General features: G+C 43.5%; 1 protein-coding gene across 1 annotated transcript in view; it reads left to right on the top strand.

Moving 5' to 3' along the window:
- The window catches only part of RASGRP2 (RAS guanyl releasing protein 2), a 1,719,722-nt gene that overhangs the window by 1,368,645 nt on the left and 329,137 nt on the right, over nt 1–21,940 (top strand). Inside the window, exon 13 of the mRNA XM_077457736.1 lies at nt 5,073–5,214. Within this exon, the coding sequence (XP_077313862.1) occupies nt 5,073–5,214 (142 nt within the window). The remainder of the gene's footprint in view (nt 1–5,072; nt 5,215–21,940) is intronic.

Genomic DNA, 21,940 nt, shown 5'->3' with positions numbered 1-21,940 from the left:
GTCTGTCATAGCGTTTCTGCCCCTGGATTTCTGTCTTGGCGTTTCTTCTCCTGGATGTCTGTCTTGGCGTTTCCGCCCCTGGATGTCTGTCTTGGCGTTTCCGCCCCTAGATGTCTGTCTTGGCGTTTTTCGCCCCTGGATGTCTGTCTTGGCGTTTCCGCCCCTGGATGTCTGTTTTGGCATTTCCGCCCATGGATTGCTGTCTTGGCGTTTATGCCCCTGGATTGCTGTCTTGGCGTTTATGCCCCTGGATTGCTGTCTTGGCGTTTCCGCCCCTGGATTGCTGTCTTGGCGTTTCCGCCCCTGGATTGCTGTCTTGGCGTTTCCGCCCCTGGATTTCTGTCTTGGCGTTTCCTCCCCTGGCTTTCTGTCGTGGCCTTTCCGCCCCTGGTTTTCTGTCGTGGCGTTTCCGCCCCTGGATTTCTGTCATGGCGTTTCCGCCCCTGGATTTCTGTCGTGGCGTTTCCGCCCCTGGATTTCTGTCGCGGCGGTACCGCCCCTGGATTTCTGTCGCGCGGTTCCGCCCCTGGATTTCTGTCGCGGCGGTTCCGCCCCTGGATTTCTGTCGCGGCGGTTCCGCCCCTGGATTTCTGTCGCGGCGGTTCCGCCCCTGGATTTCTGTCGTGACGGTTCCGCCCCTGGATTTCTGTCGTGGTGTTCTGCCCCTGGATTTCTGTCATAGCATTTCCTGCCCCAGTATTTCTGTCAGTGTTCTGTCTAGCATTTCTGGCTCAGCGTTTCTGCCTCAGGATTTTCTGTCAGTGTTCTGTCTAGCATTTCTGGCTCAGCGTTTCTGCCCCGGGATTTTCTGTCATGACATTGCTGCCTCAGCGTTTCTGCCCCAGGTTTTTCTGTCATGTAATTGCTGCCTCAGCATTCGGTCATGGCGTTCTGCTCCTGGGTTTCTGTTCGTTTCTGCCTCAGCATTCAGTTTCAGCGTTTCTGTCATGGCGTTGCCTTCTGTCATAGCGATTCTGCACCAGGATTTATGTCTTTTTTGTTTTAGTTCAGCATTTCTGTCGCAACATTCTATCCTTGCATTTTTTTGGCCCAGCGTGTCTGTCACTCATGGCATACTACAGTACCTGTTTTCATATTTGTTGGTTGTCATGTCTCATCGTGCCTGTGTTCATGTTTGTACCAGGGCAGTTAGCTAGGGCTCACACGTCAGGATCTGTCACGTCTACAGATCCATACGGGCTGAGGTTTCGTTATTAATGATTGTTGACCACAATCTTCTCGCCTGTATACCATACGTCATACGATGCATGTTCATTCACCACACCTGACCACGATCAACAGGTAGGTCACGATCGATGGGGTGCCAACCCCCAGCATAAAAGTACATAAGCAGTGTAGCCAGTGTCATAACTACAGATATTGCTCTGCTGGCTCGCAGCCAGTAAATGCCTTTATACATTTGTCAGTACTTGGAAAACTTTTTCTTTCTTAACTCCAGCATTTGCTTCTGTGCCTCACAGAAAGATCTTATCTGTGATTCATCTGGGGTTTTAACTGGGGATCAAACTTGTGAGTAAGTTGGGGCTTTTCCTTTTTGTCAGCTGATGATAAATCACAATTCATATCAGGACTGGAGAATTCCACTAGCAAGGACCAGGTGACTGCATAAGGCCCCAACTCTGACAATTTGTCATCGTCCCCCTGTTCATCACTATCACTACTCTGGGGTTTTGACTTGTGGCTGATTCCACTTGTATTTACGTCTAATGCCATGTATACATGATGCCTGGGGCATGCTGGGACTGTGACGTCATAAGGGGCGGGGTCACCGGGTGACATCACCTGGTGACTCCACCCCTTATGTCTATATAAGTCACTGTGCACCATGTCCACGGCATTACAGCGGGAAGAAGACCCCCGAAGTCGGAAGAAGACTCCCGGAGCTGCCTAATAAACTACTTTAAAAACCTGTGTAGCGTGTTTTTTTTATTTACATTTTTCCCCCAGGTGAATGGCTAGGGGTAAAATGTACCCCATACTCATTCACATAGGGCGGGGGACGGGATCTGGGGGCCCCCTTAATAAAGGAGGCTCCCAGATTCCGATAAGTCTCCTGCCCGCAGACCCTGACAACCAATGGCCAGGGTTGTCGGGAAGAGGACCTTGTTCTCATCAACATGGGAACAAGGTGCTTTGGGGCGGGGGGGCCCGCAGGGCTCCCCCTTCCCCAAAGCACCCACCCCCCCATGTTGAGGGCATGCGGCCTGGTACGGTTCAGGAGGGGGGGCTCTTGCTCCTCCCCACCCCCTTTCCTGACTGGCCGGCTACGTGCTCGGATAAGGGTCTGCTATGGATTTTGGGGGGACCCCCACACAGTTTTTTTGGCATAGGGGGTTCTCCTTAAAATCCATACCAGACCTAAGGGCCTGGTGTACAGTACCCTGTAGCCAAGATAGGATCGCGCTGAAAGCATTCTCGTGGGCAGGTGCTGTTGTTGCCGTGGCGTCGTAGTTGGTCCATCGGACCAGCATACAGATGAGCAGATTTCCCGACAGGAACTGGGTCTGGTGACTTTTAGCGGGAAGATTTAAAACATGTTTTATTTCTAGGTCCGCTGGACTTTGGGGAAGAAAAAGTCCACTGGAGCCCACACACGATCGAATTGGTCCAAGTCTAGCGGAAAGTCTGATCGCGTGTATGCAGAATTAGTGTTATTTTGTGTTTTCTCAATAAATGCCACAGTAAAAATGTTCATATCCTCAGCCCTATTCATCAATTCTATTAGCCATTCACTCAAAGCATTTCTTTCATTTGGGAATGCCATTTTTTTATTATGTTCAAACTACAGGTGCTCCAAAGCCTTAGGATTTAAAGTACTCAATTTAATACATTTGTTTCCAATTCAGCAATCCGAATCTTGAATACATTTCACCACCCAGGGTCCATATTTATATATCATCTCTTCCTTTGGGGACAGGTTTTAGGGTTCATCACCGTTTTATGCCCTCTTTGAGGTGATACTGTTAACCAACCTTATAGATACCGTACCCTGAAATAATTTGCCAACTTTAAGAAGTTGTCCCCTAAATCAGCTCATCTCTAACCAGTGACAGAATTGACAGGTACCACCCCTGCCAACAGTACTTCTTCCCTGTCCTGGATATAGCAGCCTGCAAGTGGCCTGGGAATTTCCTGAACGTGTTACTAGTTCAATACCCTCCCGGACTTCTCTGAAGTATTCTTGCTGAAAAATTGCTCAAAGTGGGATTATTGCTCCTATTATCCCAAGAAGGATTTGGTGAAAACCTGTGTAACAAAAATACAAGTGCATGGAGTCAGGCATTTAATTGAGGAACGATGTTCTACAGTATGGTTTATAGCAGCAACAATATAACTACACAGGTCTGGAATATAAGCTTACAAACCCCTGTTAGTAAATTACAGTGAAGTCAGATCATACACAAGATCAAATAATGGGATTTAGGCCTACAGGTGCATTTCACTCACAGAAGATTGGGAAGCATCTCAATCTAATCTAACGCAAGGGCCCAACTGGAACTGCATTTTGGCAGGTAGACACGGATCCTAGTTTTTTTTTTTCTGTTTACTCTCTCTAGGAGTTCATTCAGAGCCCCTTTATTCACACTCCCACCCTACTGCAATAAGCATAACCAAGTCCTTAGGATGTTTTCTCATACACTTTTAGTACAATTTTATTTTAATTATGCTGCTCATACTTAATCTCATCAAAGAATTAATACAGACAAAGTTTAAAGGAAGCTTACTGATCTTGGTGATCAGACAGGGGAGAGAAAGGTGAAAAATTAAAAAAATGTAATAATGCTTGCTGTTTTTGACATCATGATTGTCCATTTCAGTTCATTCCAGTCTATGTCTTCCACATATGAGAAGTATTAATCACCCAAATGGTCTAAATTCCTCACACAGTGACACCAAATGTTATGGCTCACATCCAATTTCAATTATTACCTTAGTCCTATGCAGACATCCTGGTGTCCTAATTTTATACACTCATTCTGATGCTATGCCTTTACTGCAACCCCCCGATCCAGGTACAGACACACATACCATTGTCATCCAACAGATGGTACTACTGGACTTCGATTAACTGTTAAGATGCTGGTCATCTTTTGGTTACCAGTTTGCATTTATGATATTCAGATCCAGCGGGGGGCCAAATCCTTTCAAGTCAAGTTCTCAAAGGAAGATCTATCACTATACTCCCTCAGAGATGCCTAAAATGAAAATTAGTCCAGAAATGTCTTCTATTTATCAAGCAGATGGATGGCCTGATAATAAAAACGCTTCAGATAGCATTCCAGTGACAAACAAATGGTAATTTCTATCTCATAACCCCTATTCTGAGTTTTACAGTTAATGTCCAGACAGTGTTCTTAGGAATAAAGCTATAGAGACATGTCAAAAGTTAATTAATAATAATATATTATTAATGATGTCTATAAAGGTAAAAATCATTGAAGGCCCATATTTCCATTTTAACATACACTCGGATCATGTCCCTCTCTGCTAAACCAAAACGGAACACCTCCTGCGCATAAGTATGATGATTTGGTTTCCCTGTTCTTCACAAGAGCACCTGTCTGCACCTGACATCTGCAGAATTCTGCTACTGTTGTACTTATGCCCCAACTGTACTATGAATAATAAAATGATTATTAGACTGTAGATGAGATAAAGTGGTGCACATTGTTAGGAATATAATGGCTATAAGAATTAGCTAGGTGTTTAAAAATAATTAGCTTTTTTAACAGTAGCATTTGTGCATAAAACAATAAGGAAGACTTCCAGATTTCCTTTCTCCCCTAAACTGACTGTCAGCTTAGGCAACGTTGCGGTAGACTTTTCCTCCGTCCTTAACAAATGTACTTTTCTTAGGATGGCTTGTACGTTTATTGCAGAACTAGAAATTCTATTTTTATCTTGGCTTTGTTACTTTTGTGTCTTCATAGCATTGTGTTATATTTGCTATATTTTCAGAGTATCATACTTGGTTTAAATGTAAATCTTCTCTTCCATAAGTCACGTCTCCTTTTCTGCAATAATGTTTTTTCTTTGTGTATAATTTATAGGGATGGAAAGATCAGCAAACAGGAGATGATGTCATATTTTCTGAGAGCTAGCTCTGTGCTGGATTGTAAAATGGGATTTATCCACAACTTTTCAGAAAAGACATTCCTGCGACCTGTATCTTGTCAACATTGTGGAAACCTGGTATGTATGGCAGGGCATAAAATAAGTCACGCAAAACAATTGTCTTTGTAATTGTTTGTATTTCATACATTTTTATAAACTCTGTTCTCCTATTTATTACATTTGTGTATGGCTTTTACTGTACTTAGACTGTGTATCCAAAAATGTTTCCTAACAACGAAAAGAACAAATGGTAGTAAAGGAGAAATTAATAAAAAAGTTAAGTAGAATCTTAAGAAGGGGATTGCTGGTGCTCAGAACTACCCTGCCAACAATTAAAATCTCCTCTAATTTGCAATCCTTTCTTCTGTGACAATGTAAAACTTTTAAGCAGTTTGCGTTAAAATAGAGCTAAGATTCTGCAAGTATTCAGTATCCGCGGATTTCTGTTCTAAGAACTCTGGACATGTCCCAGTACATTCTCCATATTGTGGAACTTCTAAAGCACTGGGATAGAATGACTCTGCATGTAGACTAGGGATGAGCCGAACACCCCCCCTGTTCGGTTCGCACCAGAACCTGCGAACAGACCTAAACTTTGTGTGAACTTTAGAACCCTATTAAAGTCTATGGGACTCGAACGTTCACAATCTAAAGTGCTCATTTTAAAGGGTAATATGCAAGTTACTGTCCTAAAAAGTGTTTGGGGACCCGGGTCCTGCCCCAGGGGACATGGATCAATGCAAAAAAAAGTTTTAAAAACTGCCGTTTTTTCAGGAGCAGTGATTTTAATAATGATTAAAGTGAAACAATAAAAGTGTAATATTCCTTTAAATTTCGTAGCTGGGGGGTATCTATAGTATGCCTGTGAAGGGGCGCATGTTTCTGGTGCTTAGAACTGTCCCTGCACAAAGTGTCATTTGTGCAGGAAAAAAAGTCTTTTAAAATCACTTGCGGCTAAATTGTTGGCTTCCGTAATACAGAGAACACTCAATGAGTGTTCTCTGTATTAGCCGACAATTCATTCATTCATTGATAAAAAAAAAAAAAGCGTGGGGGTTCCCCTAAATTCAATTACCAGGCCCTTCAGGTCTGACATGGATATTAAGGGGAACCCCGTGTCAAATTTTAAAAAAAATTGACGTGGGGGTCCCCCTAAATATCCATACCAGACCCTTCAGGTCTGATATGGATATTAAGGGGAACCCCGCATCAAATTAAAAAAAAAATTGACATGGGGTCCCCCTAAAAATCCATACCAGACCCTTTATCCGAGCACGCAACCTGGCAGGCCGCAGGAAAAGAGGGGGGACGAGAGAGCGGCCCCCCCTCCCTCCTGAACCGTACCAGGCCACATACCCTCAACATTGGGAGGATGCTTTGGGGGTCTGTGACCCCTCAAAGCACCTTGTCCCCATGTTGATGAGGACAAGGGCCTCATCCTCACAACCCTGGCCGGTGGTTGTGAGGGTCTGCGGGCGGGGGGCTTATCAGAATCTTTAAGCCCCCTTTAACAAGGGGACCCCCAGATCCCGGCCCCCCCGTTTGAAATGGTAAGGGGGTACTACCATTTCACAAAGAAAGTGTAAAAATGGTTAAATAAGACAAACACACTTTTGAAAAATTCCTTTAAAAAAAAAAAAAAGATTTCAGCGGTGCTAATCCACTCTTGCTATCCAGCGACGAATCTCCGGGGTCCAGCGATGGATGATCATATCCAGCGACGGGGGATCTCTCAGTCCAGCGCTGTCCATACATCCTTCTTCTGTCTCCATTGTGGAGACACTGCGGAGATCCCAGCACTGACGTTTCTTATATTAGGAGGGCGGGGCCACTCGTCACCTGACCCCGCCCCCTCTGACGCTGGTGAAGGGAGCCAGGGGTTCCCCAGTGACGTGTGGGTGACCCCGCCCCCTCTGATGTAACGGAAACCTGCGTTACATCAGAGGGGGCGAGGTCACCCACACGTCACTGGGGAACCCCTGGCTTCCCTCTCCAGCATCAGAGGGGCGGGGTCAGGTGACCCCGCCCTCCTAATATAAGAAACGTCAGCTCTGGGATCTCTGCAGTCTCCGCAGTGGAGACAGAAGAAGGATGTATCGACAGTGCTGGACTGAGAGATCCCCCGCCGCTGGATATGATCATCCATTGCTGGACCCCGGAGATCTGTCGCTGGATAGCAAGAGTGGATTAGCACCGCTGGAATCTTTTTTTTATTTTTAATAAAGGAATTTTTCAAAAGTGTGTTTGTCTTATTTAACCATTTTGACACTTTCTTTGTGAAATGGTAGGGGTACTTTTGTACCCCCTTACCATTTCAAACAGGGAGGGGCCGGGATCTGGGGGTCCCCTTGTTAAAGGGGGCTTCCAGATTCGGATAAGCCCCCCGCCCGCAGACCCTCACAACCACCGGCCAGGGTTGTGAGGATGAGGCCCTTGTCCTCATCTACATGAGGACAAGATGCTTTGAGGGGTCACAGACCCCCAAAGCATCCTCCCAATGTTGAGGGTATGTGGCCTGGTACGGTTCAGGAGGGAGGGGGGGCCGCTCTCTCATCCCCCCTCTTTTCCTGCGGCCTGCCAGGTTGCGTGCTCGAATAAAGGGTCTGGTGTGGATTTTTAGGGGGACCCCCACGTCAATTTTTTTTTTTAATTTGATGCGGGGTTCCCCTTAATATCCATATCAGACCTGAAGGGTCTGGTATGGATATTTAGGGGGACCCCCACGTCAATTTTTTTTTTAATTTGACACGGGGTTCCCCTTAATATCCATGTCAGACCTGAAGGGCCTGGTAATTAAATTTAGGGGAACCCCCACGCTTTTTTTTTTTTTTAATCAATGAATGAATGAATTGTCGGCTAATACAGAGATCACTCATTGAGTGTTCTCTGTATTACGGGGAGCCGACAATTTAGCCGCAAGTGATTTTAAAAGACTTTTTTTCCTGCACAAATGACACTTTGTGCAGGGACAGTTCTAAGCACCAGAAACATGCGCCCCTTCACAGGCATACTATAGATACCCCCCAGCTACGAAATTTAAAGGAATATTACACTTTTATTGTTTCACTTTAATCATTATTAAAATCACTGCTCCTGAAAAAACGGCCGTTTTTAAAACTTTTTTTTTGCATTGATCCATGTCCTCTGGGGCAGGACCCGGGTCCCCAAACACTTTTTAGGACAGTAACCTGCATATTACCCTTTAAATTGAGCACTTTCGATTTCTCCCATAGACTTGTATAGGGTGTTCCGGCTTTTCGAATTTGCTGCGAACAGCCCAAATTGTTCACTGTTCGCTGAACAGGCGAACAGGCAATGTTCGAGTCGAACATGAGTTCGACTCGAACTCGAAGCTCATCCCTAATGTAGACTAGACAGAACCTTTAGCCCTATTATGCATATGAGCAGTAGAAGGTAAAAGGAAGTCAACCGGAGCCAGTGTATATTTACCAAAATAATATAGTGGTTAAAAATATGACAATTGCGTGTCTAAGTCATTAACATAGTTATCCATTTTTTATATATAAAGTGGACTTTTTACTTGTTAGAAATTTTTTACACAAGCAAGAACAATTATAAAGCTGTAGATCTGTCAAAAAAGACTATTACTAAAGCATAGAAATGGTACATTTTAACCTCTTTTGTGGGTTTCCCTTATGTCTCTTTGGAATACTATACGCCTGTGTAGCTTTCAAGAAATTCCAAATGAAATATATCTCAAAATATAGACCAAAAACAAAAACAGAACCAAGAGCAAAATATTTAGTGTAAACCAAATATGTGCAAATGTGACCTGTGTACTAATACGGCAATCTAATGTGCTATTGTTTAACCTTGGTGTGACTCATAAGATTAGATACAAAAGAATAATAACCGATTGAGAAGCAGGGAGCTAAAATCGAGCTCAAGACAATCCTATTTTAATTGTGGGCATTTGAGGGAAACTAAAAGCTATGGAGGTAAAGTTAAAGAGGCCGTTAGATCTCATACCACAAGCACGGAAACAAACATCTGACACAGGAAAAAGCCTTTTGTTTGCTACACAGTGGCAGATACTGTGAAAGCGCAATACCCCTGCGTGGGGCGCATGGTTCCGGTGAGTGCATTACTTTTATGACACCAATAAGAAGCACTATGCGCAGTTTTAAACAGTACCTGTCACTTTTTTTCCTTTTTTCTTTTTATTTCTTTTCATTGATTTTTGCATTTTTATCATAACGACATATGAACTCAGTATATATTATTTAAATGTGATACATGAGAGTATCATTTAGGCACGCATTTAAAGGGCACATATCACTTTAATATATGTTTTATATTTTTAAGCAAATGCACTGTGGTTCACATACTTATGTTATTATTCTTTTGTATCTGATCTTATGAGCCACACCAAGGCTAAACAATAGCACATTAGATTGCTATATTAGTACACAGGTCACATTTGCACATATTTGGTTTGCACTAAATATTTTGCTCTTGGTTCTGTTTTTGTTTTTGGTCTTAATTCTGAGACATATTACATTTGGGAACACCACCACTCCCCCCCCCCCCCCCCCCCTCTTTTATACATTCATTATTTACATTCCATTTAGGTGGATGTATTGGTAGAGGCAGCAGTTCTCTTCCCTTTTTTTCCATAAACGCAGGACTCCAAAAAACATTTTACATACTATTGGAATACTATACGTATGTTAAGCTGCAACTCATATCAGCATCTTATCTAGGTAGCTATCACATTACAATCTTAATATACAACCCTTTTAGATTTACCACCAGCTATTTAGTGTAAAGGCTTACCTGACTGAATCTAAAATATATTATTTATCGCCATGGTAAAGTTGAAAATTTTTAGCATTTTTTTTCTGGTAGGGTTCATGGCTAACACTTGACTTAATAAGGATATATATATATTTTTTAAATCGTATATTTTGAAAGTATTCACTCTAGCCAAGAACTAACCTAACATAAAGTGTATATATAACCCAGATTTTTTCAGATATAGTAGGAAATAATTAAAACCCCTGCCATTTTTTTTGTTGCGATCTATGTACTATAGTAAAATGTCCCTTTATTTCTTGTTCCAGAGGAAATGCAAAAGAAATTTAGAGGAAATCTTCCAGTGTGAGGGGAATTTCTCTCCCTACATACAATCAAATTTTCTGATGGAAATTGTGTGATGACAGGCTGTTGGCAGAAAATCTGACCATTTGTATGCTTCATCAGACTATTGTCAGGTTTTCCGTGGACAAATGTTAGATGGCAGGATTTAAAATTTTCTGCGGACAAATATCTGTTGTCGGATTTTCTGAGTGTGTGTACACAAGTCTGTCTGAAAAAAGTCCAAAGTACAAACATGCATGCTCGGAAGCAAGGACGAGCTGGAAGCGGTCAGTCTTGTAAACTAGCGTTCGTAATGGAGAATTAACATTTGTGACGTGGCAAATTATGAAATCACGAAATGCAGCACACATTCTCCTCTTCTTTAATGAGATAATAATGAAGCTGCTTTGCTGGTGATACTGATGGCATTATGACAACTAATTGAAAAGCACGAAATGAAAAGCTCAAATCAACATTCACCAAATGTCTACTAACACAAAATTAGCAGAAGGAGCCCAAAGGGTGTCGCTAAAGAGCTAAAAAAAACACGTAGTACGTCACTACCTTCATGTTTGGTGGCTGACAATTCCTTGCCATTTGTATGCAAGACAAAATCCAGGCACACGCCTTCGGACAAAAGTCTCAGGTTTTGTCTGCGGTAAATCCGATTGTGTTCACGAGGCTTAAGACAGTTGTCCTTGGGAATAATGTCCCCATTGCAAGACTTTTCCATACCCCTTTTTCTTAGGACAGCCCTAAAACTTTGGATTTCCCCTCTCTTGCTTTCTCATTGATAAAGATAAATGACAGCAATAAAAACTTGACAAAGGGTCTAATCCTCCACTCTTTCCTACAGATATACTTTACGCTGTTAAAGATGCATTGATTCTATTAAAGATACAGAGGTGTTTTTTTTTTAGTTAGAGAATATCCCCTGAGCTGGTTATCCAAGTCCATTCGGCTCAGCCTACAGACAAAGGGATTGTGTGTATAAATGTCTGGTATTTATTAGCAAAGTCTACCAGTACAAGTTTTATTAAAGCATTTTTCTGTATAAGGTTGGGCAAAAAAAAACTAAAAGCATTCTGCAACAGGGACTGAGGCAAACCCCCTAAGTCCAGGAGCACAGAGAGGGACTGATGAAGGCCCACAGGACATTGTGAGAACTCAGGAACATTGAAAGGCAGAAAGTAAGGAGGGGGCAGGGAATGAGACTTGAGTTTGTCTCATTCCCTGTCTCATTCTCTTGCATTCAGACATCAGAGATGTACTGTAAAAGCTCCAAGTGTCTGCAAATGTACAAAGGACTCCCACACCTTCATTCCAAGGTGGGTTTCTTAGCAGATATGATTGACTTGGAGTAGGGGATTTGAATGAGGAACCAGCCATGATTTTAAAGGCTCAGTTCTTTCCAGAATGTAGCCTACACAGTCAAGGGGCTCCAGTAGCTTTATAAAAACACTGCAGCTTTATACAATGTTCTTTAACTTTATTTTTTATCCCTGTAGGCCATTAGGGTCCCCTGAAAACTGGCCTAAAAACTTCCAGTTGGCAACCCCCATGTGCTGACTTGTTGCTAAAACAGGAAAACCACTGGTCTTTACTTCTGTAATTCTGAGAATATCCAACAGTTTTCATGTCCTAGCAACAGGTCAGGACATGGGGGTTTCTGACTGGAAGTTTTTAGGCCAGACTGCTGGGCAAACCAAATAGTTTAGAGATAAAATAAAATGAATTAACATTTTACAAAGCGGAACAGTTTTCTCTAAGTTCTACTTGAACCCTTTGACTGCATAAGCCATTTTCTAGACATGTGCAGAGTAAAATATTTTGTTTCGGAATTTCGTTTTCGTCCGAAAAATTTATTTATTTAGTTACTCCTGAAATTCGTTTTTATTTATTTCGTTTTTCATTCAAAAATTGCATTTGTCCGAAAATACACATGAATTACAGTCGAATCTGTCTTTGAAGGCTCATGGTGTCTGTCGAATGTATAAAGAAGATTCGACGGAGCTAGTATATAGCATACTTCGTGTGAACTTTAGAACCCTATTAAAGTCTATGGGACTCCAACGTTCAAAATCTAAAGTGCTAATTTTAAAGGCTAATATGCAAGTTACTGTCCTAAAAAGTGTTTGGGGACCTGGGTCCTGCCTCAGGGGACATGTATCAATGCAAAAAAAAGTTTTAAAAATGGCCGTTTTTTCCAGAGCAGTGATTTTAATAATGATTTAAGTGAAACAGTAAAAGTGTAATATTCCTTTAAATTTTGTAGCTGGGGGGTGTCTATAGTATGCCTGTGAAGGGGTGCATGTTTCCGGTGCTTAGAACTGTCCCTGCACAATGTGTCATTTATGCAGGAAAAAAAGTCCTTTAAAATCACTCGCAGCTATTATGAATTGTTGGCTCCGTAATACAGAGAACACTCATTGAAAGTCATTGATAAAATAAATAAATAAATAAAAAAGCATGGGGGTCCCCAAATTCAATTACCAGGCCCTTCAGGTCTGGTATGGATATTAAGGGGAACCCCGCGTCAAATAATAAAAAAAAAAAATTGACGTGGGGTTCCCCCTAAATATCCATACCAGACCCTTTATCCGAGCACGCAACCTGACAGGCCGCAGGAAAAGAGGGGGGGATGAGAGAGCGGCCCCCCTCCCTCCTGAACCATACCAGGCCACATGCCCTCAACATTGGGTGAATGCTTTGGGGGTCTGTGACCCCTCAAAGCACCTTGTCCCCATGTTGATGTGGAGAAGGGCCTCATCCCCACAACCGTGGCCGGTGGTTGTGGGGGTCTGCGGGTGGGGGGCTTATCAGAATCTGGAAGCCCCCTTTAACCAGGGGACCCCCAGATCCCGCCCCCCCCCCCTGTTTGATATGGTAAGGGGGTACAAAAGTACCCCTACCATTTCACAAAGAAAGTGTAAAAAATAGTTAAATAAGACAAACACACCTTTGAAAAATTCCTTTATTAAAAAAAAAAAATAACAAAAATATTCCAGCGGCGGTAATCCACTCTTGCTATCCAGTGGCGGATGATATCTCTCCAGCAATGGCTGATCTGATCCAGCGCAGCAAATCCATCCATCTTCTGTCTCCACGGAGGAGACACTGCGGGGATCCCGGCGGCCTGACGTTTGTTATATGCGGAGGGCGGGGCCACCCGTCACCTGACCCCGCCCCCTCTGACGCAAGGAGAAACCTGGGCTTCCCCGTGATGTATGGGTGACCCCGCCCCCCTCTGATGTAACACAGGCAGGTTTCCGTTACATCAGAGGGGGCGGGGTCACAGAAGATGGATGGATTCGCTGCGCTGGATCAGATCAGTCATCGCTGGAGAGATATAATCCGTCGTTGGATAGCAAGAGTGGATTACCACCACTGGAATCTTTTTGTTATTTTTTTTTATTTTTAATAAAGGATTTTTTTTAAAGTGTGTTTGTCTTATTTAACAATTTTTTACACTTTCTTTGTGAAATGGTAGGGGTACTTTTGTACCCCCTTACCATTTCAAACAGGGGGGGTGGGATCTGGGGGTCCCCTTGTTAAAGGAGGCCTCCAGATTCTGATAAGCCCCCTGCCCGCAGACCCCCACAAGCACCGGCCAGGGTTGTGGGGATGAGGCCCTTCTCCACATCAACATGGGGACAAGGTGCTTTGAGGGGTTACAGACCCCCAAAGCATCCTCTCAATGTTGAGGGCATGTGGCCTGGTACGGTTCAGGAGGGAGGGGGGTGCTCTCTCATCCCCTTTTCCTGCGGCCTGCCAGGTTGTGTGCTCGGATAAAGGGTCTGGTGTGGATTTTTAGGGGAACCCCCACGTCAATTTTTTTTAATTTGACGCGGGGTTCCCCTTAATATCCATACCAGACCTGAAGGGCATGGTAATTGAATTTGGGGGACCCCCACGCTTTTTTATTTATTTATTTATTTATTTATTTTATCAATGACTTTCAATGAGTGTTCTCTGTATTACGGAGCCGACAATTCATAATAGCTGTGAGTGATTTTAAAGGACTTTTTTTCCTGCCTAAATGACACTTTGTGCAGGGACAGTTCTAAGCACCAGAAACATGCGCCCCTTCACAGGCATACTATAGACACCCCCTAGCTACGAAATTTAAAGGAATATTACACTTTTATTGTTTCACTTTAATCATTATTAAAATCACTGCTCTGGAAAAAACGGCCATTTTTAAAACTTTTTTTTGCATTGATACATGTCCCCTGGGGCAGGACTTAGGTCCCCAAACACTTTTTAGGACAGTAACTTGCAGAATCTTTTCTCTCTGTCAAATCTTTATTCTCTGTCGAATATTTTCTCTATATAAGCTTGGACTAATAGAGGTGAGGTTAGGCACAATCGACCACAGGTTCTATAGACACAGATTGTTATTGTCAGAGTCACGTTTAATCTCCTATTCTATATCGAACTGTTGTAACAAGGAAAACGAAAATAAAGCATTTATTTATGTTGGATCTTTTCGTTTTTCGGATTCTATGCTTTCGTTATCGTTTGTCAAAACGAAAACGAAAATACCTGAAATTCGGACGAAAATGCATTTGGACAAAAATGAATGCACATGTCTACTATTTTCTGGAAAAGGTGAACATCCTTCAAGGATAGTCAAAGAAGCACTCCAAGGAAGGAACACACAGAGATGATTTGCAAGTCTGTTTACTGGTTTTCTTAAGCTGTAAAAGACGGTTACAACATCCTTAATGTTTTCCTCCAATGCAACTCTGAAGAGATGCAGCCTCTTAAAGGCCATGTACTGTAGGTAATTTTTGCCCTGCACAGAGCCCTGACCTCAATTCAATAGAACACCTTTGGGAGGAATTTGAGCAGAGACTGCGAGCCAGGCCTTCTTGTCCAACATCAGTGCCTGATCTCACAGATGCGCTTGTGAAAGAATGGTCAAACATTCCTATAGACACTCCTAAACCTTGAAGACAGCCTTCCCAAAAGCGTTGAAGCTGTTATAGCTGGAAAGGGTGGGCCAACTCAATATTGTCGAAGTCTGGGATACCATTAAAGATCATGTGCGTCTAAAAGCAGGGGCCCCAATACTTTTGACAATACAAATTTTAATATATAGCAATTATTTCATATGCTTTTAATGATGGTTTTGCTTGACTTTTGTCATAAGATGCGCACACCTATGCGCATGCGCACGGGTAAGGCGCTCTGGCGCACAGTTATGCACAATAGGAATGTGCTAAAGCGCACGAGCATGAGCACACAGGGCATGACCCCTCACTGACCTATAAAGGAAGTGAGGGCATCCAAACACACTGCTGGTTCATCTTCAGCTTCCTGAGATTCCCATGTCTGCTCTTGTGATCTGTATTACCCGTTGTGACCCGGATTGCCTCATCGACCTTGCTGATCTTCTCCTGACCCGACATCTGGCTTGACCTTGGACTCCCGCTTTCTGAACATCTTTGACCCTCAGCCTGCATCTGGACTTACCTGCTATCTCCTGTGATCGACCCCTGGCTTGTCTTTGGATTACCCTTCTGTCTCAGCGTTCCTGGTACTTGTTGTCTTCTGATCTGGATTGTGTTTGACCCCTGGCCTGCCTCCTGGATTCTGCCTTTGCCTTACAGACTTACTACCATTGCTCCTGGACCTTCCCACGGGACATCACCTATCAGCTGTGCTCAAGCTACCTGCTGATCTACTAGCAAGTGACTGTCCTACTGGTAGCTTGTGCCTCTTGGTGCCAACCACTCTCTGTTCTACATTCAGGGGTGGTCTGCGCCGAGTCACAACAGCGACCGCTCTCGGCATCTTGGCCTCGTTTAGTACATTTATAATAACTTTAGAAGGTCATAAAGGTTTTTATTTGGGATTTGGGATTCCTCTATTTCTTGCCATCTTGGCCTAGGTGAATTGGGGAACCATGTTCTCAGTTGTGCAAGAATCAAGGCAACATGGTAGTCCTTAATCAATACATGTCCCACACCTCCCATCCTCCTTGATGTTATTGATTTCCTAAATGCCCATCTCGCCTTCTTTCCTTTTCATAGAAACCTGTTTACCATGGATTGAACTCTGAAAAAATAAGAATTAGGGATTGGCATGGATAGGGTTCTGAATAGATATATTAATTGAGGTAATATCACCATCTTGAATGCGGCCTGACCACAAGAATTCCGTCTTGGCTATGTAATGATGTTTTGAGCTAAGGGAATTGAGGAATGGTATGTAATTGGCTGTGACTATTGCTTCTGTTGATGCTGTTAGGGTGATACCCAGATATTTTATGCTGTCATCACTCCATTTGCATGGAAACAGTGGACTGAGTTTTTGTCTTAACTGTGTGGCTATTCCCATTCCTAATATGTGTGACTTACTTTGGTTTACTTTATAATAGGAAACTTTATTGAACATTTGTAATGCTGAGTGTACCGAAGCCAGGAATTTCTCAGGGCCTGTAAGCATTAAAATAATATCATCGGCAAAGAGGCTGTATGTATGAGTGGATTTTTGTATTGAGAAACCTGTGATATTATGGTGGGATCTGATATAATTAGCTAGAAGTTCCATTAATAAGTTGAAGATTAATGGGGAGAGAGGGCAACCATGGTGGGTTCCATTTGAGATGTTAAATGGTTTGGATAGTACTCCTGACGTGTACACCTTAGCAGAAGGTTTCGAGTAGAGGGCCATTATTACCATAAGAATGGGTCCAGAAAATCCAAACTTCTCTAGGACTAGAGCCGGGTATCACTATTAGACGCTATCAAAGGCCTTTTCTACGTCTAAGGCAAAGAAGGCATTCGCTGGGTCTTGGCTAAGTGTATAATGTTTGTCAGCCTCCTAGTAGTGTTAGAGGTTTGACGTCTTTTGGTAAATCCAGTCTGGTCCGGGTGTATCAGAAGGGGTAGTATGTCTATTAGGGGATTGGCTATTTAGCGTACAATTTTAGGTCGGAATTTAGAAGTGAAATAGGCTTGAAATAGGAGTGGGAGTGTCAGTGGAGCTCCCGGCCCCGCCCCGCCCCCGCCCTGCCCCGCCCCCGGACCTCTGTATTTCCCAGCCAGTATAGAGGGGGGCGGGAGCTCCTTTGACGCTCCCACTCCGATCACTGGCTCTCACTACAGCCGCTCTGTTCCGAGCATACAGGCTGCACGGGGCAGGGTCAGAGCGTCACTGGAGCTCCCGGCCCCGCCCCCGCCCCCTCTCAGCTGGCTAGCGCGGGAATACAGCCTCCCGTGTTCTCTTTGCACTCTGCAAAACCTTCATCGGTGCCCCAATTCATGGGTAACGGGGCCCCCCTACAAAGCATCAGTGGAGCTCACGGCTGTTGTAGTGAGATCAGAGAATGGAAGCCCCGCTCACATACCTCCTACGTCCTTGCACCCATAAAATGCCTGACTGCTTAAACCCTGAGCTGTGTTATTCAACTGTCAAGCTGTGCATTGCTGAAAGTTCTCTTACCATCACCTGTAGCATGTCCGCAGTCTCTGGTTGTCTCCTGCAATATGTCTGCAGTCTTTGATTGTCTCCTGCAGTATGTCCACAGTCTCTGATTGTCTCCTGCAGTATGTTCGCAGTCTCTGATTGTCTCCTGTAGTATCTCCCCAGTCTCTGATTGTCTCCTGCAGTATGTCCCCAGTCTTTGGTAATCTCCTGCAGCATGTCTGCAGTCTCTGATTATCTCCCTTAGTATGTCCCCAGTCTCTGATTGTCTCCTGCAGTATGTCCGCAGTCTCTGATTGTCTCCTGCAGTATGTCCCCAGTCTCTGATTGTCTCCTGCAGTATGTCTGCAGTCTCTGATTGTCTCCTGTAGTATGTCTGCAGTCTCTGAACCTCTCCTGTAGTATGTCTGCACTCTCTGACACTCTCCTGTAGTATGTGTATTAATGTGCCCCTTTACTTCCTCAATTATTTGCTCCACTGCTCAGTGAGAGGTAATGATGTGCATTAACCTGTAGCAACCAATCAACGAACAGTAGTGATCTGCTTTAATCTCTAGCATCTAATCAGTAAGTGGTAATGATGTGCATTAATGTGAAAAATGGACCCTCGCGCCACTAAGTGCTAAACGTGAAATAAATCTAAGTACATAAAAAATTGAAAATGTATCAATATATAATAAAACAACCAGTGGGGTGAAGAAAGTGCAAGTGCTGCTAAATAATACAAAAATGCAGCGGGACAAAAATAGTAAACACAAACTATTGCATCAAATGGATAAAATAAAGAGTCCTGCCACGGAAATACAAGTCTACAGCTGCAGTATTACATACAAGAGGTGGAAATGGCCCTCTAGTGGCAGAAGTATATACTACATGCTTAATCTACAATTCCTTGGTTATTGTACACAGAGAAGTAAAGGAGAAGTTTTTTGGGGTTATCTTCATTTTTCCTGATTATTCCATCTTGAGGTGAGAGTTCTGAGAGCCTGGTTTTATATATTTTGGAACATTGGGTCCCGTTCTTTCTCTTGTTTTTCACCATATACCTTCACTCATCGGTGTGTCCACTTATATGATTTTTTATTGACTCTTGTTTTTCATATAATTTATTATTATCAATGATGTGCATTAACCTTTAGCAACCAATTGGCAAGCAGAAATTATGTGTTGTAACCTCTAGTAACCAGCCAGCGAGCAGTAAGGATAGGCTGTAACTTCTGGCAAATAATTGCAATCACTGCGTGATCTGCTGCAGTAAACTGATTTTGAGTCTACCTGCTATTTTTTGTATGTCTCAGAATGGTGGGGGGGCCCCAAGAAAATGTTTGCCCAGGACCCAATCAAAATTAAAGATGGCCCTGTTGGTCAGACCACATAATTTTGGTGGTGGATGAGGAAACAGCTCTAGCTAGAGTCTGTTGGTCCACTAGACACAAGTCAATTCTGGTGTATACTGTACATGATGTGGAGCAGACAAAAAAGTGAAATATTTTTCTCCTGGATGAAAGCACCGCCACATATCATATAGATCCTGTCTGTGAAGTGCTTCTTGTAGGGGTGGAGTTGAACGTCTTGCTATCGATCTAGTGTCGATGGTTGGGTCTGGTGTGGTATTAAAGTCCCCACAGAGCACCAAAAGGCCCTTTCTGTGAGCACCTATTTGATGCATTAGTTTGTGAAAGAAGCAGATTTAGTGTATATTCGGGGCATATACATTCACATTTGTGTATGTAACTAGATTAAAATCACATACTGGGATCTGGTAATGGCCCTGAGGATCTTTGATTTCCTTGTGCTGGACAAACGCTACAGTGTCTCGTATTGCAGTTATCACTCCTTTTGTTTTTGAGACTGTGGTGGAGGTAAAAATATAAGGAAAATACCTGTGTGAACAGGATGGAGGAGATACTATCAGAAACCATGAACCAGACTGAGACAGAAGTTCAATTAAATCACACTTGTTTATTACGGTAATAAAAAATAAAAAGTTAAATAGAGTAAGCATAGTCAAAGCATAGCCAGAGTCCAGTAACGGATCGAGTAGTCAACCAGTCCAGAGTTCAATAACCAGATTGGGTAATCAGTCAGGCCAGAAGTCAGGAAACCAACTGGAGCAACAGCAAGCAGGATACAGAGCTAAAAGGGATGTCGGCAAGCCAGTCTTTAAACAGAACCGCAGGAGATGGTTTCTTGGGATGTGAAAATTGAGAACCGGTCAACCACCATAAGGATAACAGTGTTGCCTTGGGAGTTGGGCAACTCTACAATGAAATCCATTGACAGGTGGGTCCAGGGCCTCTCTCCATTGGCAGGCAGCCACAAAGGCAGCGACATCAGACCGCAGACCAGGCCACCAGAATTGTTGGGAAATGGCCCAAATTAGTTGATTTTTCCCAGGATGGCCAGCTGCCTTGGGAGAAGGGTAATGCCCCGTACACACGAGAGGGATTAAGTCTGACAGACCTCCAAAGGAGTTCCGCCGGAGTTCCGACGGAGTTCTGGCGGACTTTTCGACCGAACGGACTTGACCACACACCATCACACCAAACTCCGACGGAGTCGAACGTGATGACGTACGACTGGATTCGACGTAGGAAGTTCATAGACAGTAGCCAATAGCTGCCCTAGCGTCGGTTTTAGTCTGTCGGAGTAGCACACACACGAGCAAATTATTCGAAGGGGACCGGGTCCGGCGGAGTTCCGTCGGGAAAATTTGAAGCATGCTTCATTTCTAAAGTCCGTCAGACTTTAGCGAAGCTAAAGTCCGTTGCAGCCCACACACGATCGGATAGTCTGACGGACTCAGTCCGTCGGAGTTTGGATGTCGAAAAGTCCGCTCGTGTGTACGGGGCATAAGTCTGCAGCACAGTAGTACGGAGACTCTCTGGGACAAAGCAGCGGTCACAAGGTTTCTCAGGAGGAGCATGGACCCGAGCAGCAAGAATTTGTCACCCAAAGGAGAAGCAAGACTTGTGTGAACCGTAACCAAGATACGATCAGAAGGAATCACAGGAACCGGAACCGATTCCGACTTGGAAGTGGAGGAAAATTGTCGTGACAAGGCATCAGCCCTTACATTCTTAGTACCGAGTAAGAATGAGACAATGTAATTAAAACTCGACAAGAAAAAAGCCCATCACACCCTTCTGGGCGAGAGGCACTTAGCCTCAGACAAGAATGTACGATTCTTATAGTCAGTAAGAATGAGAACCGGCACAGTGGTACCTTCAAGGAGATGTCTCCATTCTTTCAGGGCTAAAATGATCGCCAACAGCTCTCTGTCACCAATCTCATAATTGCACTCAGCAGGTGACAATTTCTTGGAAAAGTAGCATAGCACTCTCAGAGTTAGGACGTTAAGACAGAAGGGCTCAAACTCCCACTTCAGAAGCACAAACTTCTAGGATAAAAGGCAACGTAGGATCAGGATGTGCCAACACAAGAGCAGAAACAAAGGCAGCCTTGAGAGTCAAAAGCCTTAATGGACCCCAGAGACCAATTCTGTGGATTACCGTCCTTTCTGGTCATATCAGTCAGGCACTTGACCAGAGACGAGAAGTTACGAATAAGCTTCCAATAGTAGTTGGCAAAGCCCAGGAAAACGCTGCAGAGGACGTAAACCCACGGGTCGAGACCACTGTAGGACTGCCGAAAGTTTCTCTGGGTCCATCGAAAAACCAGCAGTGGAAATGACATAGCCCAGGAATGTAACCTGTTTGTGATGGAACTCGCACTTCTCCAGTTTACAATAGAGATTATTCTCTATTAGTTTCTGAAGCACATGACAGACATCTGTGTGGTGGCTCTCCAGGGACTTGGAAAATATGAGGATATCATTGAGATAAACCACCACACACAACTGCAACAAATCTCGGAGGACATCGTTAATAAATTCCTGGAAAACTGCCGGGGCGTTACAGAGGATAAAAGGCAATACCAGGTATTCCTAATGGCCTGTTCTGGTATTAAATGCAGTTTTCCACTCGTCGCCCTCCTTAATGCGCACAAGATTGTATGCCCCTCTCAAGTCAAGCTTTGTGAAAACTGTTGCTCCCTTGAGGCAGTCAAATAACTCTGTAATCAATGGAATTAGGTAGGCATTCTTTTTTTTTTTTTTTTTTTTTTAAATAAAATTTTATTGAAAAAGGTGTAGAACAAATAATACAAAATACAAAGACGAAAATTTTTCTCACTGAAATAGAAAGATCGAGTGAAAACAGTTGTACAACCTAGGGTTTGGTAGTAACTAAGCATTGTGTACATTGCTTAA

The sequence above is a fragment of the Lithobates pipiens genome, unplaced genomic scaffold (genome assembly GCF_037356315.1).
Source record: "Lithobates pipiens isolate NorthernLeopardFrog02 unplaced genomic scaffold, aLitPip1_a1.2 Scaffold_10, whole genome shotgun sequence".
Classification (NCBI taxonomy): Eukaryota; Metazoa; Chordata; class Amphibia; order Anura; family Ranidae; genus Lithobates; species Lithobates pipiens.
This window is presented reverse-complemented; position numbering and strand designations above follow the sequence as displayed.